Source organism: Myotis myotis, unplaced genomic scaffold, assembly GCF_014108235.1.
Source record: "Myotis myotis isolate mMyoMyo1 unplaced genomic scaffold, mMyoMyo1.p scaffold_m19_p_15, whole genome shotgun sequence".
Lineage (NCBI taxonomy): Eukaryota > Metazoa > Chordata > Mammalia > Chiroptera > Vespertilionidae > Myotis > Myotis myotis.
Genome location: NW_023416319.1, coordinates 32,124,190 through 32,150,264, shown reverse-complemented (window position 1 = coordinate 32,150,264; position 26,075 = coordinate 32,124,190). Strand labels below are relative to the sequence as shown.

The following is a 26,075-nucleotide window of genomic DNA, read 5'->3' as shown; positions in this document are numbered from 1 at the left end:
ATGCTTTTTTACTTGTTGCCATGATTATATATCTGGACTATTTATTTTAAAGTTCAATTCTAACCAAAGTATTTTTCTTTCTAAAAACACCAAGAAGTAATGTTGCAAAATGAAAACCAAAAATATAAGTACAGCTCATTTTATGAGAAATTCCTTCAAGGCCAAGTAATAATTTGTAACAAAACCACAAATGAAGTTCCAAATAAATTCCCTTAAAAGTTACTCCCTATAAAAATTAATGTCTCGTGACATTCCTCCATATCTTTAAAATTAAGATTAGAAAAATGGAATCACTTGATTTAAAAAAAAAAAAAAAAACACTGAGAAATTCTACTTCCAGTAATGACAGACCAAGTAACATGGACCCCTCCCATTGTGGTTAACAAGATGAAAATCCTTTAAATAATGGAAAAGAAAAGAAAAATATGCTTAAAGGCATTAGAGAATTACAAGAGATGGAAGACTTGCCAAGCCAGGATATGGTGGGGAACAGAAGACGAGGGAGGTGCGGGTAGTATTTGGGCCTTTTCCATGGGAACATATGCTGATTCTGGGGGGAAGCATCTGAGAACCCAATTCATGCTCTTGACAACCCAGAAACTAGAGAGTCAGGCATTGGAGTGATGTGACATTACATTATATTGAATGTATGTGTCACAAAAGTGACCATCCAAATAGCCACAAACATGTGAAAAGATGCTCAGCCTCATCAGTAATCAAGCACAGGCATATTAAAACCCCCAAATACTGCTACACATTTAAAACCACAATGAAATTCTCACCAGAATGGCTACAAAGAAAAATATTGACAAGACCTATTACTGACAACGTTACAGAGCAACTGAAAAACTCCTAGATCACAGAGTGCAAGGTCATATGGCCACTTTTTAAAACTAATTGGCAATACCTTCTAAAACAAAACATATTCTTGCTATATATCACTTCATCCCTAGATGCACAGCCAAAAAAAATTTAGTCCACCAAAGGACATGCACAACATCATTTATAGCAGCTTTATTCATAATAGCCAAAAGATAAAAATAACATAAATAACTATCAGTAGAGTAGATAATGTGTGCCATATGCATACAATGGAATACTCCAGAGCAAAAAAAGAACAAATGTGCAGTAACAGCCATGCTCAGATAGAACTAAGAAAACTTGTCTCCAGTAGAAATTGTGCTGTACGTAGTATTAAGGAAAAATTTTCAGGATGATGAAGATAAGTATTACAGAGAAACTTGAATGTTCTACAAGAAATGTAAATATGTAACTCATAAATACATTTTCCTTCTTAATTTATTTGAAATACATATGGCTGTTTAAAACAAAATATTGCAACACTGTCCTGTGGGGTTTATAATGTAGATGGATGTAACACATATGACAACTACATCACCAAAGATGGAAAATGGTGGGGTAAATGGACATAAATGGTTGCAAAGTTTTTCTTTTGCATAAAGTGATACAATAATTCTAAATAAGTTGTGACAACTTGAGAATGTATAGTGTAATCCTAAAGCATCCATTTAAAAGAAAAAAGAAAAATAGCTACTGCTAAAAAGCTACTGGGTAAGTTAAATGAAAATTTTATAAGTAATCATTTAACCCAAAAAAAGGCTGGACATGTCATTATATATTTGTCCAAACTTACAGAATGTCCAACACCAGGAGTGAATTGTAATGTAAACTACAGACTTTTGGTGATTATGGTAAGTCAATGTAGGTTCAGCAATTGGAACCAATGTACCACTCTGGTGGGAGAGGTGAGTAATGATTATGCATGTGTGGAAACAGAAAATATATGGTAAAAGTCTGTACCTTCTGTTCAGTTTTGCTGTGAACCTAAAACTGCTCTAAAAAAAATGTGTATTGACAATTAAATTAAAATTAAACATATGAGACAAACAAAAAATACATGGTAAAGTTATAGTCCTAAATCCAACTATATCAATAGTTACACTCAATATATGTAGAACTAAACATTCCATTTAAAGGGCAAGGATTGTCAGAGTGGAATGTTAATGGTATGTGAATAACATAGAAAACATTCAGTAATGCAAATCAATAAACTATAGCAACATACATACAAATGAATTTCAAATTTTGAGGCATAAAAAAAAGGTTATCTTATTGTATAATTACATGAAGTTTAAAAGAAGGCAAAACCCAACAAGGTATTAGAGATTCATATACATATAGGTGGTAACACTATATGGCACTCTAAGACAGATATTACCACACAAGTGAGGAGAGCTGTGACCTTCAAAGGTGAGGGGTGGGCATGGAGGGAGTGCTACTGGGGCACTGACAATATTTCCTTTTTTGACCTGAGTGGTGTAAATAATTTTTATTCATTTCTGCTACATTTGTTGTAGCTATGTTATACTTCACAATTTAAAATGTGAAAAACAAAAAATTATACTGAACTGACTAGATTAGTTTACAACTAAAAACTGTGGGTTTAATAATGTTAGGATAGAAATAGTCATAATAAAAACACAAAAAACATATGTATTTAGAAAGGGTACTCACGGTGATAACATACAGAATAATTCTATGTCCAAAAAAAAGTATCAAAAAATTCTCAAATTCATAATCATTGTGTGTGTGTGTGTGTGTGTGTGTGTGTGTGTGTGTGTGTGTGTGGCTAATATGCAAAGTGTCCCCTCAGGAGTTCCACTGGGAGAACGGGAGTTCAACCACTCACTATGATGTGTGCTGACCACCAGGGGGCAGCGCAGAACGAAGGAAGGCTCTGGCCGGCAGCCAACAGCCAGGGGTAGGAAGGCCCCAATCGGCCCTGATCGCTGGCTAGGCCCAGGGACCCTACCCATGCACAGATTTCATGCACCGGGCCTCTAGTAAGGTATATAATGTCCCTTAACTCGTTCCTAAATATGAAATTCACATTCTGGAATAGATAATAAAAGTTTACCAATGACTAAGTCAATTTCTTCACAAGGTGTAGGTTCTTTATTACTCAAAAAGGTTTAGTCTTATATTAAACAACTTTTTAGAAAACATATCTTGGTATATTTTGAGTTTACTAGAATAATGAACAACTTAAACAGCCAATATGACTGAAAGAATGCTAGCTTTACATATATTGTTTCTTTGGTTTTCTTCATTAAAAATTACTGGGAAAATCACTGGTCAGGCCAGTTTAACAGCATTCACTACCTTAGTCTACAAAATTCAAGCAGGTAGACAACTTTTTCGCCCAAAGGTTAACCTCTCCTAACCTCTATTGCAACAACAAAAATACCTAACATTTTTAAATAGCTTTCTTCGCTATCACTAACTCCAATTTTTCCGAGCTAGAGGTTTGGGTAGGCAAGATGTGTTCTCCCATCAGCTGGAAACCCTCAGGTGCCCCTCTACTATCAACAGGATGAGCACAAGAAAAAGTCACTTACCTCTTGGGGCAGCGGAAAAACTGGCCTTTGGAAGACATCTGTTTCTAATCTCAAGATAACTTAATTCCAATATGAGTAATTTTAATAATTTTTTTTAAAATTTTGGTGTTGGATGAGAGTAGGCTTGTTTTTTTCTGAACCCACCTTTCCAATCTATCGGGTCTCCCGTGGGCTCTGGCTCTGCTAGAACCTGCACAAACTCAAAAAACTCCTGAGTAAGAACAGGTCTTTGTACTTATATGCAGAGCAGGGTCACTGGTCCTGGATTCATGTTGCAAATCTAACTGCTTCATCGCCATGGCCAACCTTCATTTCTCGACTTGCAAAATTGGCAAACTAATTTTTAAAAGTGCTTACAAGATAATAAGAAATGTTAAGCTGGCCCTGGCTGGTTTGGCTCAGTGGATAGAGTGTCGGCCTGCAGACTGAAAGGTCCCAGGTTCCATTCCGGTCAAGGGCATGTACTTTGGTTGCGGGCACATCCCCAGTGGGGGGTGTGCAGGAGGCAGCTGATCGATGTTTTTCTCTCTCTCTTTTTTTTTTTTTAATATATTTTATTGATTTTTTTTTTTTTACAGAGAGGAAGGGAGAGGGATAGAGAGCCAGAAACATCAATGAGAGAGAAGCATCGATCAGCTGCCTCCTGCACACCTCCTACTGGGGATGTGCCCGCAACCCAGGTACATGCCCTTGACCGGAATCGAACCTGGGACCCTTCAGTCCGCAGGCCGACGCTCTATCCACTGAGCCAAACCGGTCAGGGCCGATGTTTCTCTCTCATCCATGTTTCTAACTCTCTATCCCTCTCCCTTCCTCTCTGTAAAAAATCAATAAAATATATATATTTTTTAAAAAAGAAATGTTAAGCTATTCAAGGACTAAATTATCTATTACAGCTAAATGAAGAGTATACCCTGACTTATAGCATAATAGAGGAATATACTGTATTAGTTTGTTAGTGCTGCCATACTGAGTACCATATACTGGACGGTTTAACAGAAATTTATTGTCTCGCAGTTCTGGAGGTTGGAAGTCCAAAATCAAGGGACTGTAAGGGATGGCCAGGTTCTCTCCATGTCTCTTCACATTGTCTTCCCCTCTATGTGTCACTGCGTCCAAATTTCCCCTATTATGTACGGACACCAGTCATATTGGACCAGGGCCCATGCTAATGACTTCACTTCAATTTGATTACATACATAAGGACCCTATCTACAAAAATCACACTGTGAGATATTGGGGGTTTAGAACTTCAGCATATGAATTCTGGGTAAACACAATTCAATCTATAAAATAAAACATGTGTGTATACTATATATACGTGGGTATATATTATGTACACATACGTATATAACTAGAACATCCTTATCAATTTTTGAGAATTTCATTCACTCAGTTTTTTCATACCACTTTTTAAGTGCCTCATACCTCTCTTAATGTGTATTTGTAACACAGTGTGACATATTTCTATTTCTTTATGGATACATAACACAGATCACACATAAACATCCATGCTTCATTGCTAAACAGAGGTGTTTCAAGCCAAGAAGCCCGAAATAAACATTCAAAATAAAGCATATTTTCCAATGGAGGTAAAGATTACAGTGTAACCAACAGGAATGTGCAAGCCAGCAATAATTTAATTTAGTAGCTGAGCCAAACCATGATAGTCCACTTTAAAAATACAGAAACTTGAGAAAGTGATACTGTTACAATTGTTAACTATGGAATGCAAGAACATTTCTTTTAAACTTCAAGTCACACAAATCCATTTTGTATATTTATTTTTAAAAGAAACGTCAACTCAGCACATTTGGGATTTGAGAACTTGAAAATAACTGAATCCTTTTCCCTGTTATGTGCATGGTAACACCAAATGTAAATGCTATTATGAGGTTCCAGTTACCACAGGATTCCGCCTTCACACAGACTTATTTTTATGCATCTCTCAGAAGGAAATACCGATCGAAATATGGAAAGTGCTCCCCTTTTAAACTATTCGCAAAAGATAAAGGACCAGTCTGACTCTTAAGTGCCTTTGCTCTTTCATTTTTAAAACGTCGAAACAGTTTTTAAAGGATCATGCCTATTCATAAAGACAAATCTGTCCCATCAGGTAAAAAAATCACATAACAGCATATATATATATATATATATATATAGAGAGAGAGAGAGAGAGAGAGAGAGAGAGAGAGAGAGACATATATAGATATATATATATAAGATTTTTTTTCTTTTTTTGTTCTTTTACTGTGGGCAGAAACACATAACATAAAATTTACCATCTCTACCATTTTTGACTGTTGAGTGCAGTCGTGTTAACTGTACACACATTGTTGTGCAACAGAGCTCTAGAAGTTTTTCATCTTGCAAAACTGAAACTCTATTCACTGAACAACAACTTCCCTCCTCCTCGAACTTCCAACCCCTGGCAAGTTCTACTTTCTGTTTCCAAGAGTTGCACTATTTAGATGCCTCATGTATGTGGAATCATGCAGTACCTGTCTTTTTGTGATGGTCTATTTCACTTTTCGCTTAGTATAATGTCCTGAAAGCTCATCTGTGTTGAGGCACATGAAAACACTTCCTTCTTTTTAAGGTTAAATAACATCCCATTGTATGTATACACCACATTTTCTTTCTCATTTATCTACTCATGGACATTTAGGTGGCTTCCACCTCTTGCCTATTACGAATAACGCTGCAATAAACATGGGAGTGCAGATATTTCTTCGAGATGCTGTTTTCAACACTTCTGGATATATATCCCAACGTAGGATTGCTTGGTCATGTAATTCCATTATTATTTTTTAAAGGAACCTTCATACTGTTTTCCATAGCAACTGCATCATTTTATATTCCCACCAACAGTGCACAAGGGTTCTAATTTCTCCACATTCTCGCCAACTCTTATTTTCTGGTGTTTTGATAATGACTATCCTAACAGATGTGAGGTAATATCTCATAGTCTTTTTGAATTGCATTTCTCTAATGATTATTTTATGTTGAGCATCTATTCATATTTTTGTTGGCCATTTTTATATATCTTCTTTGAAGAAATGTTTTTTCAAGTCCTTTGCCCATTTTTAATTATATTGTTTTTTTGTTCTTGAGTTGCAGTTCATTATACATTAAGTAATTATATAATTACTTATCAGATATATAACTTGCAAACATTTTCTCCTATTTTTTAGGTTGCCTTTTCAGTCTGTTCACGCAGTTTTTAAGTTTGATGCAGTCCCATTTGTCTACTTCTGCTTGTGGTGCTGTGCTTTTGGTGCTATATCCAAGATACTATAATGGCCGAACCCAGTGTCATAAAGTTTTTCCCCTGTTTCTTCTAGGAGTTTTCTAGTTTCAGGTCTTACATTTAGGTCTTTAACCTAGTTTGAGTTCATTTTTTTATATGGTGTAGGGTAGGTCAGAGCACAACTTAATTCTTTTGCATGTGACTATCCAGTTTTCCCAACACCATTTTGTTGAAGAGACTATTCTTTCCCCATTGGGAAGCCTTGACTTCTGTCAAAGATCATTTGACTATATACGGGAAAGTCTACTTCTGGTTCTCTACTGTGTCCCATTGTGGGGGTTTTTGTTGTTGTTATTGATTGATTGATTGATTGATTGGTCATCTTTATTGTTGAAAGTATTACCTATGTACCCTTTTCCCTGCTTTCCATTGTCCTATGCATCTGTCTTCATGCCTGTACCAAACTGTTTTGATTATTGTAGCTTTGTTATGTTTTAAAGTCAGACCTCAAACTCTGTTCTTTCTCACTGTCCGGGGTCCTTTGAAATTCAATATTAATTTTAGAATAGTTTATTTCTATTTCTGCCAAAAAAAATGACATTGATATTTTGATAGGCTTTGCATTGACTGTGTAGATCATTTTGGGTAGTCTAATAAAATTAAAACTTCCAATTCATGGTATCTTTCCATTTATTTGTGTCTTAATTTCTTTCAGCAATATTTTGTAGTTCTCATTATGCCGTTTTTTGACTCCTTAGTTTATTTCTAAGTATTTTCTTCTTTTTTGATGCTACTATAAACAGAATTGTTTTCTTAATTTCCTTTTCAAGTTGGTCACTACTAATGTATAGAAACACAACTGATTTTTGCATGTTGATTTTGTATCCTGCAACTTTTCTGGATTCATTTATTAGCTCTGACAGTTTTTTGTGGAATCTTCCTATATGCAAGACCATGTCATCTGCAAACAGAGATAGTTTTACCTCATTCTTTTTTTTAATATTTGGATTGATTTATAAAGAGAAAGGAAGGGAGAGGGAGAAAGAAAAGCATCAATGTGAGAGTGGAACATTGATGGGATGCCTCCCCTCCAACCCCACCCCTACCCCTCCCCCACACACACACACCAGGGATCAAGCCCGTAAGCTGGGCATGTGCCCTGATCAGGAATCAAACCAACAACTTTTTGGTACATGGGCTGACACTCAACCAACTAAGCCACACCTGCCAGGGCTACTTCATTCTTTCTTATTTGTTTTGTGTGTGTGTGTGTGTGTGTGTATGGTTTTTTTCTTTTTCTCCTGATTATTCTGGCTAGGACTTTCAGAACTACATTGAACAGAAGTGGTGAGAGTGAACGTCCTTGTCTAGTTCCTGATCTTTGAGGGAAAGATTTTAATTTCTCACCACTGAGTGATGTTGGCTGTGGGCTTTTTATGTATGGCCTTAATTACACTGAGCTAAGCTCCTTCTCTTCCCTGTTTGTTGAATGTTTTTATTATGAAAGAATCTTGAATATTGTCAAATGCACTTTCTTCATCAATTGAAAAATAATCATGTGAATTTTTTCTTTCTGTTAATGTGGTGTATTACAATGATTGATTTTATGTTGAACCATTTTTGCATTTTAAGAATAAATCCCACTTAGGCATGATGTATTAGTGTAATTGTCTTAATGTGTTGTTAATTTTGGTTTCCTAGTTTTTGTTGATAATCTCTGTAGTTTTCTTTTCTTGTAGTATCTTTGACTTTGGCATCAAAATAATGAAATCATCCAAAATAAATGTGAAAGCATTCCCTCCTCAATATTTTGAAGGAGTCTAAGAACTGGTGTCAATTCTTCTTCACATGTTTAGTAGCATTCTCCAGGGAAGTCATCTAGTTCTGGGCTTTTCTTTGTTGGGAAGTTTTTGAATAGTGATTCAATCTTCTTATTAGTTACAGCTCTGTTCAGATTTCTTATTTACTTATGAGTCACTCTAGAACAGCAGTTCTCAACCTGCAGGTCGCGACCCCTTTTGGGGTCAAACGACCCTTTCACAGGGGTCACCTAAGACCATCGGAAAACACATACATAATTACATATTGTTTTTGTGATTAATCACTATGCTTTAATTATGTTCAATTTGTAACGATGAAATTGGGGGTCACCACAACATGAGGAACTGTATTAAAGGGTCGCGGCATTAGGAAGTTTGAGAACCACTGCTCTAGAAATTTCTCCATTTCTTCTAGGCAGTCTTTTATAATCTTTTTTTATTTCTGTGGCATCACTTATAACGTCTCCTCTTTCATTTCTGATATTTATTGAGTCTTCTCATAAGTTTGAATGCTAATAAATGATGCAGAACTTCTATCAAATTCAAATCCATTTTTACAGTATTTTGTTGCTCAAACCCACTTGTTCTGACTTGATCAAGATACTTTTTATAGATAATGCATTCCAGATGTCCATTCACTAATAGTAAATATATTTATTTTTTAAGACAATATTTCTGTTTAGGTATGACTACCAGCAATATTTTACTAAATTATAGATAATTTTAATAAAATTAAAATTCTAGCCCAGCCGGCATGGCTCAGTGGTTGAGTATCGACCGGGGCTGTGGGCTAGATTTCCAGTGTGAGACGTGCAAGAGGCAGCCAATCAATGATTCTCTCTCATCATTGATGTTTATCTCTCTCCCTCTCCCTTCCGCTCTGAAATCAATAAAAATATCTTTTAAAAAATTAAAAATCTATATAATCTTGAGTTTCCTATTCCCATATAAAAATATTTTAAGAAAAGCACTCACCCTGGGCTAAAATAAACATGTCTTTATATGAATCCTCCTGCAACACTTACTAAACATATATTTTTCCTTGCTTTTTAATTAAATCATCCTAATGACGCAATGTAAAAGATAATGAAGTCTTACCAAAATATTGACTTCGCTTTGGTATTTCAGAAGCCCAGAGTACGATAAAGGGATCAACTCAAAACATAGGTGATATAAGCTTTAATGGTCTTCTGTACAAGGTAAGGAAAATACTGTGTTGGTTTTAAATAATCAGCAAGCAATTAAAACAATTCTGAAAATAATTACAATTTGGACACAGAAATGTCTTTTTTATTTATTAACTACAGGCCCGGTGCACGGATTCATGCACCAGTGGGGTCCCTCAGCCTGGCCTGCGGGGATCGGGCCGAAACCGACTCTCTGACATCCCCCAAAGGGTCCCGGATTGCGAGAGGGCAGTTCTCAGGTGACGCACCCCAGAATCGGGCTCCCTCCTCTCTGGTTCCGGGTGTGTCACCTGAGAACAGCAGCTGCCAAGTCACTGCAGCTTGGCAGCTCCTGAGTTGAGCACTTGCCCCCTGGTGGTCACTGTGTGTCATAGTTACCAGTCAGACGGTCTGTCAGACAGTCGCTTAGGCTTTATATATATAAATTTCAGTCCTCACTCAAGGATGTTTTTCTTGATTTTTAGAGAGCAAGAAAGAGGGAAACATTGATCGGTTGCCTCCTGTACACACCGTGACTGGGAATCGAACCCACAACCTAGGTATGTGCCCTGACCAGAAAGCAAACCCACAACCTTTTGGTGTACCGGACGATGCTCCAACCAACTGAGCCACCTAGTCAGGTCCATAGGAATGTCTTCTAAATTGAGATATTAATCTAATGAACATGACTACGTTTCCCTGCTATGTTTCTCTAGTGCAGTGGTTCTCAAACTTCTGGCCCTTTAAATACAGTTCCTCATGTTGTGACCCAACCATAAAATTATTTTCGTTGCTACTTCATAACTGTAATGTTGCTACTGTTATGAATCGTCATGTAAATATCTGATATGCAGGATGGTCTTAGGCGACCCCTGTGAAAGGGTCGTTCGACCGCCAAAGGGGTCGCGACCCACAGGTTGAGAACCGCTGCTCTAGTGGTTTAGATGACCAATATAAATCCTGGCACATGAAGCTTGATAACTGGACATGCTGGCAAAGGGAAAGGAAACTGTGACAAAAAGATGCTACTCTAGGAAGCATACAATCTCCTCTGTTCATCTAACACAGTCTGTCAACACCAACAGGTCTCAATTATGATTTACACTGTCATCCCTGCTCAATTACTGAAGAAAACCTTAAATTAGCTAACATCTAGGCCACAGAATACAGTGCATTGCAAAACTTACTGCCAAGATGTCAGAAAACAGAGCTTGTAGTTAGCTCTCTTGTGAGTACTTGCTCCGCCAAAGCCAAGACACTCCAAACGTCCTCATTCTACCACCTTCCCTATCTGCCATGAATGTGCGTGTGTATGGCACAAAATAAGACAAATTCCTGCCAAAACTACTCATGTATGTAGAGCTGGGTCAGCTTCCAACACTGCATGCCAAATACTATTGGGTTGCTGTTGTAACTGTGCCAAAGACTCAGAATACCGGAGCTGGCAAGGATTTTAGGGACACCTAATCCAAAATCCTGAGAGGTTAAATGACTTGTCCAAGGTGACGGTGTCAATAGCCCAACAGTCATGAATTCAAGTCACCTGACTTCCAGTTACCCATCTCACTGAGGATTGGACCATTTCAATTAAACCTGTAATACCTTAATGAGTATCCTGGTGAATTATCTCTTATCTGAAATGTTTTAAAAATCATATTTAAACAAGTATCCAGAGATGTGTTATTATAAGAATAAGACAATCCGGTGTCTGCAAGTAAATAACATTTAAAATTAGATTAACCTTGATAAGTTTCAATTTATAAAACTAACCCAGATTGGACACCAATAAAAATTACTCAACATTAACCTCACTTAAATTAAGTTTTACATATCCTTATTCAGAGTACAACATTCTACATAGCCCCTGGCCTGAGGGGAAAGACTACCTCACATGTGGACAATTACTCTGCCTTACTTACATAAGGGAGAACTATTTGGTGTTTCTTAAGGCCAAGCACATGCCCTAGGCTTTAAAGTTCCCATGGAGTCCACCAGCTCAAAATAGGACCGTTTTTAATCCAGATCCATCATGGAACTTTTATTCTGTACACAGTGTGGCTATTCTCACAGCACTGGGCTAGATGCTGGAGAGGACTAGGAGAGGAATTTGAAACACAGGCCATGTAACAGGACACCAACTATGAGTCAACTTTATAGGCATTATCACATAATCTTCACGATAACCCTAGGATAGTGGTATCATTATCCCCACTTCACAAAGGAAAAAAAAATGGAGAAAATTTAGCCAAAGTTAGGAAGAGGCGGAACTCTGAAATGTCAGCATTCTCACCGAGAAGGCTAAACCACCTCCGTGCCTACCACCACATTTCTAACTGGAGACGCACAGTCATCTATTCTGCAGCACAGCTTATCATCCTAGACTCAGATTTGACATCTCCATACTACATAAGAGTTTCAACTCTGCAATACCCTAAGAGGAAAACTAGCGTCTACATTCACTCAGAATTCTAAAAAGATATCCAAACCCCGTTTAAAGGGTTTACAGCTTTTTTGTTTGTTTGTTTTGTTTTTTGTCTGTAAAACACGAACCCAACAGCATCTGTGTCTCATGGGCTTGTGCACAAGAGGCTGAGATGACAGAACGGGCAAAAGAAGTGGAACAGTGTCTCACACACAATACGTGCTCAATTAAAGTCAGCCACTGCTTTCAAAAACACCACCATTCTCCAGTAACCATATTCCTCAAAACAGAGTTCCAAAGGAGAGAAAAGCTACACAATTCATTTCTACTATAAGGTGGTCTACAACTGGAAAAAAAAGTTTTGGCTAACTGTACAATGACTCAATCATAAAATTTTAATTCTGAAAACTGCCTAGAAATACAAAAACACGTAACATATTAGGTTAAAATATGTATTTCTAAGTAGTTGTTGAATACAAAACAGTAGTTAAGGCTACAAGAGCAACTCCATAAACTCTATGTAAATAGTCAAGGGCTAGATTTCAAGGGAGAAAAAAAAAATGAGAATAGCTGTTAGGATGGTCAAATTACTGATGATTGTTTTTCTTTTTAAAAGTTTCCCTCATCAAAGATACAAGATGGTGGCCGGGTAGGTAGAGGGTACACTCACCTCCTCCCAAAACCAAGCTGGAATTACAAGTTAATTACAGAACAATCAACCAGAATAACAAAGGGAAGACTAGCTGAAGAGAACCTTGTAACCAAGGATTTACAGAAGATGCAGTGACATGAAAGGGCTGGCCCCATCCCACGGGCAGCAGCTGAGATTAAGGAGGGATAGCTAAGCAGCAAAGGTTTCCCCCCTGAGAAGGGTGGGGTCTCAACCCCAAGCTGGGCTCCGCAGCCCAGCGCACCTGAGCCAGGAAGAGGCACACACATAACAGTGGGCTGTGAGATTCAGTGGGGATTCTGTCTGCCAGGGAGAGGCAGTACATGAGTGAATAAAAAAAGCTGCAGTACATTGACACAATGGAATACTACTCGGCCATAAAAATGAAGGAATTCTTATCCTTTCTGATTATACATAGCTGGACCTGGAGAGTATTATGCTAAGTGAAATAAGCCAGTCAAAGAAAGACAAGTACCATAAGATTTCACTTATATACAGAATCTAATGAACAAATTAAACTAACAAACAAAATAGAAGCAGACTCATAGAGAACAGGTTGATAGCTGTCAGAGAGGAGGGGGTTGGGGGACTGGGTAAAAAAGGTAAAGGGATTAAGCAAAAAAAAAACAACAACTCATAGACACTGAGAAAAGTATGGTGATTACCAGAGGGAAAGGGGGGTGGGGGAAGGTATTAGAAGAGGGGAGAGGGGGTGATAAAAGGAGACTTGACTTGGGGTGGTGAACACACAATACAATATACAGATGATGTATTATAGCCAGTACACCTGAAACCCATATATTTTTATTAACCAATGTCACCAATAAATTCAATAAATAAATTTTAAAAAAATAAAAGCTCCTTTCAAATTACTCTTTAAATTTCTATAACAAAAAATTGTGGTTTTGAGTTATTTCATCATATACTAAGTAGGTGTCCATTTTACCTAACGTAAGGGGAATCTGAAAGAAAATTAGATGTATTTTGAGCCTGCTGTGCAGTAATAAAGACAATATATCCCTCCCACAGGGATACATCTGTGCTCTTCCCCCAAGTCTCTTACCACAAGCCACTCGCAACAACATGCCAGTTACCAATTATGCTCCTAGACTAAAATGCTTCAAGATGACTGAATAACATGGAGAAAGTACTAGCATCAAGAGTAAAAGGAATCAGAGAATCTGAATTTCAATCTTCATCTCACTATCTAGCAACATTTTGCAAAGTGTCCACCTACCAGTGACGCACACAAGATTCTTCTCAAAATCCAGATTCCTGCCACCACTAACAACCCTCAAACCTACAAAACTGGACTCTCTTGAGAGAGGCCCAGAGTTTGCCATTTGCACCATCTCCTCAGGTGATGTTCAGGCACACAAATATTACAAACTATTGATACATAGACATTATTCAAAATTTCAGGAAAAGAAACAAGCAGAACTCTAACTCTGAACTGGTAATTCAATTACTTCCTAATTTCTTACAACCACCAGCTCAAATAAACCAGGTTGTGGGAATCACAGGTACAAGGAAAAAATACCCTGCAAATTTGTTGTCTCTTCTACCTAACCTATGAATCTTACCCAAAAATAAGTTGGCAAGCTTTATCAATAGCCTTAAAATGCCCAGGCCATTTGCCCCAAAAATCTCCACTGGTAAGAATTTTTCCTATGAGAATACTCAAGGATGCAAAAAAAGGTTGTTAGGCAAAAGTGTTTGGGGCAGCAGCATTAATTTTCATTACCTGCCATTTCTTAAGCATGCACACTGCACCTGGCCCTGGCGGGTGCTTTACATACAGTATTTCTAACGCTCACAACCTAGAAACTACTTTTACCCCCAATTTTAGAGATCAGAGGGCTGAGGCTCAGAGAAGTTATTAAAGTGAACCTCGGCCACACAACCAAGAAATGACAGAGCCGGGATCTCAATCTCAGGAAGGAGGAGTACAAACATTAGGCTCTTCCCACCGCCCCTAGCCACTAAGAATGTTTACAAAATGCTGTACTGTTTAAGCAAAGTATGATATGTCAAAAGGGAATATTATACAACCACTAAAACCATGTTCTTCAAGAATCTTTAATGAAATATAAAATTCCCATGATGCAATCTGAAGTGAAAAAGAAGGGAAGTGCGATCCCAGTTTAGAATTTAAGGGACACAAGTCACGCAAAGGTAGAGGCTATATTTACCTCAGTTGTGCCTGCCGCACCAAAGCCTAACACTGTACATGGCATATCAATATCTATCACAAAAATACATTACGTGCAGGCAGATTTTTTAAAGACCAGGAAAAAATTTCCAAAATGTTATCAGTGGTTCATGTAGGATTTGGGACTTAGGGGTGACTTTTGCTTTTTTACATCTGTTTGTACTTCCAAGTATTCTGTAATAAGTTTGTATTATTTTCATAATCCGAAATAAAAGCAATGACTAATATTCAAATCCTATGTTTACGCATCTCCCTATACATAAGCTGCAGTTAAGTTCCAGATCAACTCAACATGCAGACTAATACGTGGTTTTTGTATTCACTATAACAAAGAAACTACTTTGTAGCTAGAAAGTGATCATCTTATTTTTATATGCCAGTATCTTTTTTTAAATATATCTTATTGATTTTTTACAGAGAGGAAGGGAGAGGGATAAAGAGTTAGAAACATCTATGAGAGAGAAACATCGATTCAGCTGCCTCCTGCACACTCCCCACTGGGGATGTGCCCACAACCAAGGTACATGCCCTTGACCGGAATTGAACTTGGGACCCTTCAGTCCGCAGGCCAACACTCTATCCACTGAGCCAAACCGGTTAGGGCTATATGACAGTATCTTAAATGGGAGTGGGATTTAATACTTGTTGCAAACATATATATTTTATCGCCTATAGTCATTAGTCACTTAATAGGGAGGAAATGGATTCATAACAACTACATAATGTTTGTATCGATGGTTTGTGCATTTTAGATATCACCCTAAAATTTCAGGGGTCCTCAAACTATGGCCCGCGGGCCACATGCGGCCCTCTGAAAACATTTATCCGGCCCACCGGGTGTTTTTGCCGCCTGTGTGTGCATAGGAATTTGTTCATAGTTTTTTTTAAAACTGTAGTCCAGCCCTCCAACAGTCTGAGGGACAGTGAACTGGCCCCCTCTTTAAAAAGTTTGAGGACCCCTGCCCTAAATGCTAGCACTACAAGGATTAAAAATCAAATGTGGTGGCTTTTGCAACTAAACAAGGGTTTCTTGCCAAGATGATTCCCGCACATTGCAGAAGCCATTATTAATTAGTATTAAAAATGTGCCTCATCTCCAGTAGTTTATTAATAGGCATTTTACATAGAAGAATCTACATGGTCACTATTATCCCATGCGTTAAGAACTATAATTTAGAATAAACCCAGGATGAGCCAATTGTTATATTTAATTATAATGGTCATTCTGGACCATTTCTAATAGCAAAACATGGCACAAATCTGATAATTCTACTATCAAGCTGCCTCCAAACTGACTTCATCTTCTGCTCAAATTCTGACTTTGTTAGCCAAATTATACTTCAGTGAAGAATCCACGAAAAAAAAACCCAAAGGACCTGAATTACACTGAATCTGTGAATTCTAAAAGCAAATTGTGATGGGTAGTGGGTGAGAAACATCGATTCAGCTGCCTCCTGCACACTCCCCACTTTTGCTATGGAGTAAACTGTGGAGGGGAAAATAAAAAGACAGTTACAGAACTCAGTGGTCCTAGGTCGTATCTGTAAAAGGGGTAACACGATGAGAACAGCTTTATATGAACAAAGGTGTTTCTTCTCTGGGATTGAGATTTACTCCTCGATTATGTAAAAAGAAAAAAAGGAAAGAAAGAAATCTGCCCACTTATATTACCAAATAATCTAAATTCCAAGGGATTAACAATACAGGCCTAAATCTCCAATACAGGTAAGCTTTTGCTTCCCTTACACCTTGAAATTTTTGTCACAACGCCCTCTGCTCTGCCCATGTAGGAAAAGAATGGTTTAGAACACTCAGCATCCATTTGGACACCCTTCTTCCTTGCCTACTTCTAGAGAACCTGGAAGAGAAGTTACATTCCCAGAATCTCTTGCAGCGAAGAGTGGCCAAGAAAATACAGATGGACGTTCCAGGACAGAGAACCCTTTATCACATAAATAGCCAAAATCTTGAACAGAAAACAACTTTTGTTTCCCTCTCTTTCCCTGCACAGACCACAGGGCAAATCAAGGCACAGCACAGCCAGACTACAACGGAGGCCAAAGGCCACAGGCTCAGGACACCAGTGGCAAGAAGGGCATTTGCTGTGGGGCCTGGACCGCTTGGCCTCAGACGTTTTGTTAGTTGAGGAAAATAACCCCAGCTTGTTTAAGCCACTGTGTGTTGGGTTTTCTGTTCATCGCAGCCAAATACATTCCTGCCTGTTAAACTCACTGATATGGCAAACCTTCCAGTGTTTTAACTCATCAATGATCAACTAACCCAAACCCCCCCCAAGTCTTCACAGAGCTAGGATTTACTGAGAGTGCAAGCAGTTACTGAGCGTGCTTCATCCTCACTTTGTCCTCACAGGTCTCCAGAGAGGCGCCCTTAGGACCCCCAGCCAAGACAGTCTGATGGCAGTTTCTGAGCGCCTTACTGCCAAGCTACAGTCTCGGGTGGTTCTTGTTGTTGTTTTTCATTTAGATTGCCAAGTAATCTTAACCTTCAGTTCTGCTCTCTGACTCAACTATAACTGTCCTAACGAGTTTTCAAATAGGAAGAAGTCTTTCACTAAAAAATAAATCAACTCTTCCCGTAGCAGCGGTCGCCAACCGGTGGTCCTCGGTTCGCTGGCGGTCCGCGAGGTCCAAAAGGCTGGCGACCGCTGCAAAGAAAAGGATTACTATGCAGTTTAAAACACAAAACAGACCTGACAAGCATTTCTTTCTAATGTTTGGAAGCCTTTACCCATCACGTGGCACAGTGTGGCTGCTGCACTAACGTTTACTAATAAGCACCATGTGCCTGGCACTGGGCTAAGGGTTTCACATGCATCGTCTCTCATTCAACGGTCACAGGATCCCCAGAAGGGGACACTACCGTTGTCCCCACCTTACGAGTGCGCAAACAGAACACGTTAGCCTGGGCACAGCGTTTTCTTTGAAAACGTCTTTCTAGACATCAGTGAATGACAAGGTCAGAGAAACAAAATATTAGAAGGGAAATTCATTGATCTTGCTGATAAGTCTTTCATAAAAATATCAGAAGTGAATGGCTAAGGACAGTTCAAAGAAAGAAATATACTCAAGGCAGGAACAATTATAACTAAGGGGGGTATAAAGCCTTCCCATCCTGAGAAAAGTCTAAAATTCCACACTCATGTTTAATATGCTTTTACTCAGTAAGTACTCAACCATCTTTACGAGGGACACTGTGAGCTAATGGGAAAAGGCCAATAATAATGTTTTGAGAGCTGTGACTGTCCGTTTTATCATAAGACCACTTAATTCATGTTCCAATATATTTGATTTTCATTTTCAATACAAGAATGTGAATTTTATGAACTATAGTTTATAGCGAATATGGTTTTATTAATGTATTCAGCACTTCCTATGTGGCCAGCACTGTGGTGTCTTACATACATCTTTATTCTCTTATCACAACTACCTAAGGATGCAAGCACTATTATCAACACCTCCTTTTAGAAATGAGTCTGCAGGTGATGAATTTTCCCTAGCTCCCTATTAAAAGGTAACGCCCAGCCCTGGTTAGTTTGGTTCAGTGGTTAGAGTGTCAGCCTTTGAACCAGAGGGTCATAGGTTCGCCCTGACCTGTTTGGCTCAGCGATAGAGCGTCGGCCTACGGGCTCAAGGGTCCCAGGTTCGATTCTGGTCAAGGGCATGTACCTTGGTTGCGGGCACATCCCCAGTGGGGAGTGTGCAGGAGGCAGCTGATCGATGTTCCTCTCTCATTGATGTTTCTAACTCTCTATCCCTCTCCCTTCCTCTCTGTAAAAAATCAATAAAATATATTTTTAATTAAAAAAAAGGGTCATAGGTTCGATTCTGATCAAGGGTACACATTTGGGTCCGTAGTTGGGGCAGAGGGAACCAATTGACGGGTCTCTCTCACATTAATGTTTCTCTCTCTCTCTTCCTCCCTCCCTCCCTTCTACGCTCTAAAAAAAAAAAAAAAAAAAATTCAATGAAAAAAACATCCTCAGGTGATAAATAACAAAATAATAACAATAAAATAAAAAAATGAAAGGTAACACCAAGATTCAAATCCTGGTCTGGCCCATAGCCCTGTATTTTTAACCACTAAGCTTCATAAAGTAATTTGTTCTTGTTGTGTATTAGCATTAATCAAACATTAGCTAGAAAACTATAGTAAGCTTACTTTTTATTTATATTCATTTCCAGTACTCCCATTTTCATTTCTTTTTGCTTATTTCTCCCTACTCCCAGCAGAAGATCTGAGAGTATTCACCAAAGCATATGACAATCTTCACTGAAGTTTGTCAAATTAAAGAGATAACTGCTGCTCTACTTCTAATCAATGTGTGGTAGGCTGTCTCAGTGGCTAGTTCAAGCAAGCAGAAAATGACCCCAGTTGTGCCTGTTATTATACAAATGCAACGTGGTTTTTAAAGTCATTAACAGCAATATCCAAAAAGCCCAGCAGATGTCAACCTCAATTCATGAAAACAGAACATTTCCCCCCTTTTAACACTTCCTTCTTTCTATGATGAAACTCAAGGGATTCAGAACTTTGAAAATTCCTGGGCTTCTGAATTTGATGTAGGAATTTTTCATTGTACTGTACACATACAAGTTTTTTCAACATAAAAAGAAAAGCATAACCGTAAGATGTAAACAACGACTGAAAATGAAAAAGAAGAGTTAAAGTATACAAAGTCCATTTTGCCTCTCAGGACTCCGGCAAGCTAAAGACTATTTCTGACTCTTGACCCATTTATTTTCTACCTCTCCCACACTTCCCCCTATACCTCTCCTCCCTCTTTACATATCAAAACTCTCATTTTAACTAACTTAAATGAATCAGCACTATGATCTCACATAGAGCGTAAAATCTAAATTTTGAAGAGCAATATTAAATAAATTAAAAACAATTTTTCTTTATCCTTAAACAATGCTGTCCATGGTATCTATCCCAATACTGAACATACCCATCAAAGCCTTAACTAAACTTGAAAGTAAGTTCCCATTTACAAAACTGTTGAAGATGATAAATTTTATTACTCATTTAGGTTTGAGCAAAAATGTCCAATACTCTGTATGGCTATTCCAAGGTAGTTATTAAGCAAAATAAAAAGAAGAAAAGAAACACTAGTGATTTTTCTCTGATAGTTTTATGTATATCAAATCTGTGGGAATTTAATGATCATCCAAGAATAGTATTTCATTTCTTTGACCACTACTCCATTGCCCATATTTTAACCTCACTGAATTTTTGGTCCATTGCGTAGAAGAATTTCTCTACTAATAAAAATACAACCCATTAAAGATTAACTTGCCCCCAGGACACTCTCTCTGGAAACAAATTCCAAGCATTACAATCGCCAATTCCCACTATGTAGACTTAAAAGCAGATAATCTTATTTATCCTGATTTAAATTGGAAACCTGCACATAGTTTAAGGCAACTGTGAAAAGAAAAATGGCAAATCCAAATTCACAATAATCAGAAACCCAACCAAATGCAGACTTCACTTACTTGGCACTTTCCAAATGAAAAGTGCTATCTTGATATCTGTTTTATTTCTACAATTACAAAATTGCAAAGTTCTTTTGGACCCATTATTTAGGAATATAATATATGTCAGAAATTGTGATTGGCACTAGAAATCTTTTAAATCTATATTGTAATATGTATTAATAATAATAAAACTGATATATATTAATTTCTTATCATTTACCAGTGTGACAAGTTTTAGCTTATTGGGCATGATCTCTTTTAATTCTTAAAATCCTAAGGGTAAGGTACTAATTTCAGTCCCATTTTACAGATGAGCGAACTCAAATAGAGGCCTAGGAACTGTCCCAATGCCCCATAGGGATTTATTTGAACCTTGGTCTGTGAGATTCCAGTGCCCACATGTACTACAACCATCTGGTATAAGGCAGTAAGGCACATGATTATGTTTGGTTCCGAAAACTGGTCTTGTTCCTTCAAACTTGGTGGTTCTATGTAATGTGACACTAGAAACCATGCATCATAAACGCCTGGTACACTATGCACTGGTTCCACTGTCAAACACGTTCAAAATTTACTTTCTTCGATGGCTTAATTCACTTACTGGGAATTTTGGAAAGTTAAAGCTCTATGTTCAATCATTTGAGAATTCTTTGGGGTTAAAATGTGAATATTTTATTACATATTGGCTGGTGAAGAAATGTGAATATTTTATTACATACTGGGTGGTTAACTCTGTTAAGATTTTCTGTAAAAAAAAAACAAAAAACAAAAAACAAAAAAAAAGTATCACTGCAAAGCAATACTAAACCATCTCATGACAGAATACCGGTATCAAAGGGGAGAGCCTTCGAATAAAAAATTTCTAAAAGCCTCACCTGTATTTCATTTTTCTCTAAATGAAAATTAATTGTTTCAAAAAAGAAATCCACTTCTAAAGCTCAGGTTATGCATGAGGGCTTCCTGGAAGCTAGCATCGCTGTCGTTATTTGTACGTGCACAGGTAAAAACAGGTAAGGAAGACGGAGTATTATTAGAAGCGCCACCATCACTCCGAATTCATGCAGAAAGCAAACTGGAAACTTGTTGAACAGGAGGATATGTGGTCTATCAGTTAAATCCAAACAATCACACAGCAATATTTTTTCTGAATAAGTGTAACATTTTGTTTTATAACCAGAAACTAGGTCAAAAAAATTCATAAAACAAACAAAATAACTAAAATGGGTTATCGAAATGCAACTGGGGCTTTAATTTCCAGATCTACTTGGCAATATTCTTATTTGAATCGTTTATCGCAGTAGTAACTCTCCTAAAGTCACATAATTTAAGGGGGGGAAAGAGAGGAAGAGTGAGAGACATGACAAGCACTAGGGATGTTTATCAATAAAAATAAGCAGCAAGGGAGATGAATTTGTAGCTCATCCAAAAACGTCTGCCAAACACTCCTGCTATTTGTTTCCACCAAGTTATTGTTTTGGAAAACATGTTGTTCTCTCTTAAAATAACCTGCTTAAATGTTCTAAAAAGCCACTGCATTTCCAGAGGCTAAATAGCTCCCATATTGCGATGCATTGACTGATAAAGTCAAAGTAAGTTATGCATAAAGCCACACACAAAAAAAAAGTTGGAAGGCTCCAATGCTCCCTTGTTATAAGGACACTAGCTACTGAATGAATCCACTACTCACCCTTAGTGAAACTAAGGCCTGCCTGGTCCTTTACAGTACTGTATGACAGTCATTCAAAATGCCTATCACTCCACGTGAAGGAAATAAGCCACATCCATGGCTGCAGTTAAGCTAGTAATTACCATTTTAAGAATGGCAAAATGACCTTGGACATTTTAGCAATCACTCTGAGAACTCCAATCCTCCCCTTAAAACACAGAATGTGTTTCCAGTCCAACATGGTTCAAGCTGTGATGCCTCGGGAAGTACCAAAGAAACTAGGGAGTTAAAAAAAAAAAAAAAAAAAAAACAAGTTGTGAAAGACATAGTCAGACACCCAAAGTACAGGAAAATTTTTATGAACTTAGTGTAGCTCAAGATGTGTTTTATAAGCTGTCAGGAGATGAACACACACTGTCCTCCAACCCAGCACCACTGCCCTGACACAAGCCCCAGCTTTGGATGCTCACCCCCATCCCGGCCCCTCTTACTCCAGGGTGGAGGATGGGGGGCGGGAACGCCTGTCTTAAGCCTTGACATCTGCAGGGAGTTTTCCAATAGCCAGACAAGGCCCCTCAGCTGGAGGAAGTGGATACTGACAAGAGGAAAGAGAGAAACAGAGAGAGACAGAGCTAGGGTTCAAAGCTGCCAGCGAGTGGGGAGAGAATCACACAGTCTGTGCGGTCTGAGTGGGTCCGGATGGCACAGCCCAGGTGTCCGGGCTAAAGCTGGCATCTCCAAAGTGCCACTTGGGCGCGCCGGCACAAACCCGGCCTCAGGCTTCTCTGAAGCCGGCAAGTTAGCAGAGGGTTCCCGGTGCCTAGAGACCTGAGAGGCGTGGGAGGGCGGAGAGTCCCGCTAGATCTCTATTCCCCGGGTGTCCCCAGGCTCCGCAGGGAAGGGGACCCGGGAACGAAATCGGCTCTGGGCCGGAGAGGCGGGCGCTGGGGCGCGCGGCAGGGATGTCCGGAAAGGAGTTGGGGGGCGCAAACAGGGAGTCCGAGAACGCGGGGGGATGCCCACCTTGTAACATGGCCTCAAGTTTCTTCCTGTCCACGCGGAAGCGCTCCTCGCTCCACTCCGGGCTGTGCAGGGGCGCCCCGGCGACAAGGTCGTCCTCGGAGCCAGGCAGGGGCGAGTCGGTGCTGCGCTCGCTGTTGGAGCCCGGGTCCGACTGCGCCGCCAGGTAGCCGGGCTCGCCCTGGGCGGCCATGGTGGGCGCGCGGCGCTCGGGCTCCGGCTGCGGCCGCCGCTGTGCCTGCGCCGCCGCCGCCTCCGCTCGCCGGCCGGGCTCGTCTGGCTCCCCGCGCCGCGGCGCTACCTCGTCCGCCCGCAGCCGCCCACGCCGCCACCGACGCCGCCGCCACGGAGTCCCCGGCGCATCCCAGCCCCGGGCGCCGCCCACGCCGCCCGCCGCCCCGGGTCCCGGCCGCGGTCTCGGGCCAGTGGCTGCACCGCCCCCAGCCAGCAACGCCCGCGCCAAATGAGCGCGCCGCGCCGCCCGCGCATCCATCCGCGGAGCCCGGCGCTCCCTCCCCGCCCGCCGCCGCCGCAGCCGCGCGCTCATTGGCCCGGCCGGCCCACGGGAGCCCGGCGGGCGGGCGGACGCGCGCGCGGGCGGGCGGCCCCTGGCGCTTGTGCTTACTCGCGCACACTCGCTCACCGCGTACGAACGACCTCTTTTCTGCACTTAAACGTATAGATCTTGTCCCACACACGTACTTTCCTAGTTCTTCAAACACAGACGCTCTCCAGGTCCAAGCACAGCACCCTCCTGAACGCACACGAAGTGCACACGCAGTTTCCCTTCTACTTACACACAACAGGCTACTACACCCTAAAACCCAGAACCCCAGTCCATCCCACACGTTGGGAACAGCAGGGAGAAGAGAGAAGGCTTGCGGAAGAAGCAATCAATGCCCATCTCTCAGACATCACTGTGGTCATTGCCTCCATGCAGTTCATTCCTCCACTAAGGGCTCAAAATCAGATCGCTCCTCTCATGCAGCAAAGTGGCCAGCTGCACACGAGGTGGACACGAGGCTTACTCTTTTTATGGCGAGGAAAGGGAATGTTTTCTTGAATAATGACGGGGTCACTTTCGATGTGATTCCCAAGGAATGGATTCAGCTTATTATGAAAAAAAAAAAAAAAAAAGCAGAGGGGAGGGAGGGAGCAGGAGGGGGGAAAAAAGGCTCTGAGATCGCAATGGTGGTTTTCTGATCCCTGACTCTCCTGTCAGGGGCTGGGGGCTCTTCTCTGTTCTCGAGATCAGTGTCTCACAGATGACTACCAGAAATGAACCTCTGATCCTACCTGCCCTGGCCAGCCCTCCCATTGCTACCCTCAAACTTGAAGTACCAGGAAAGAAGAAACTTGTTTGCACTAGGGATGCCCTTGGAACTCTATTTTCCCATTTAATACTGATTCATACTCTCTTTTGGTTTGTGACCAAAAGCACAACAATTTTACTTTTTTTGAAGGGAGGGATGGGATAGTAGTTTGTCCCCCCAGGGGGAAGCTTACTAACACACATGAGAGGCAAGCCATCTCATTGGCGAGGGGCCATGCATAATCGTGTACCATGCTTGAGGTTAATCAGAAGTCTTATGGGTTCAATTGCCTAGTTAACAATTGACTGGCTGGGTACTATGCTGTAACTGACAGAGGAGAAAACTGAGGCTATGGGAAGTCAAAAGACAGGACTAAGGTCACACAGCAACAGATAACAAAGACAAGAATCAAACCCAGGTGTGTGTTTTAACACCTAATCTTCACAAAAACCTGCCTTGTTGAGCAGAGAACCCTCCTGCTTGCTCACCTGCTGAAGACCAGGTGCAGGAAGTACAAGCTAACTGCTTGATTCACCTCGGTATGTTCTGAACTCATTAATTGCTGTGCAAAGCACGAATTCAAGCACCAAAAGAAGTTATCAAGGAGCCTAGCATCAGGGATATTTACCGTCTGTTCTGGCAATAAAGATTTTATGGGAATGTACTACATGCCGAGCACTGAATTAGGCCCAAAGAATGGTGACCAAAAGCAAACTTCATTCCTGAAGCTGATGTTCTAGTGAGAAAGATAGAATGTTGAGCAAAAATAAATAAACTTGCTCAGAAAATATTAAATTGCACCTATATTAAGCATTACAAATAAGAGACTCTGGATATGAGAAATCTTATCATGGAGTAATTGGCTTGACCTCAGAGAAGTCAGTGGAGGCTTCTCAAAGACAGTGACTCTGGAGCTGAAAATGGAAGTTTGCACAGAAATGAACCAGGCAAGAGCCCGGCCGGTGTGGCTCTGTGGTTGAGCGTCGACCTATGAACCAAGAGATGGTTTGATTCCTAGTCAGGGCACATGCCAGGGTTGCAGGGTGGATCCCCAGTGGAGGAATTGGGGTGCAGGAGGCAGCCAATCTATGATTCTCTCTCATCATTGATGTTTCTATCTCTCCCTTCCTCTCTAAAAACAATAAAAATGTATTTTTAAAAGAAATTAACTAGGCAAGAAAGGGGAAGAACCTTCCCTGCAAATGATCGTTCAGTCATAACATCCCTACAATTATCCTTGTTTTTCAGTGGAGGAAACTGAGGCATGGAAGCTAAAATAACTGACCCAAGGTTGCACAACCAACTATGTTGTAAAATTTGGATTAGAACCCAAGCAGTCTTCCTTGGAAATTAGACGTCAGGTGCTCTGTACTTAGCCACTAATCTACATTGGCTCTCAATAGGATCGGCATAAGCAAGGATCCTGTGGTTGAAGGAGGCAGTATGCATTCTTCTATGGAGAAACTGAAAGAAGAGCACCATAGCTGGCACAAGAAAACAAACCATTAGATGGTGCTAACAAAGGCAGGAAAAATAAGTAAGGAGTAGATCATGTAAGCCCTATAAGCCAAGTTAAGGAATTTTTATCTTTATCCTTAGATAGAAAGAAGCCACCTGTA

At 40.0% G+C, this 26,075-nt stretch overlaps 1 protein-coding gene across 5 annotated transcripts in view; it reads right to left on the bottom strand.

The window, feature by feature from the left end:
- BICC1 (BicC family RNA binding protein 1) overlaps positions 1-23,552 on the bottom strand; it is a 246,175-nt gene extending 222,623 nt beyond the window's left edge. For all 5 annotated transcript variants that reach the window (XR_004972200.1, XM_036336793.1, XM_036336794.1 and 2 more), the window contains exon 1: positions 23,147-23,552. Coding sequence is in view for 4 of the 5 variants with exons in the window: in XM_036336793.1 (XP_036192686.1) it covers positions 23,147-23,336 (190 nt within the window). In the remaining variant the exon portion in view is untranslated. The remainder of the gene's footprint in view (positions 1-23,146) is intronic.
- Between the last annotated feature and the right edge of the window lie 2,523 nt (positions 23,553-26,075).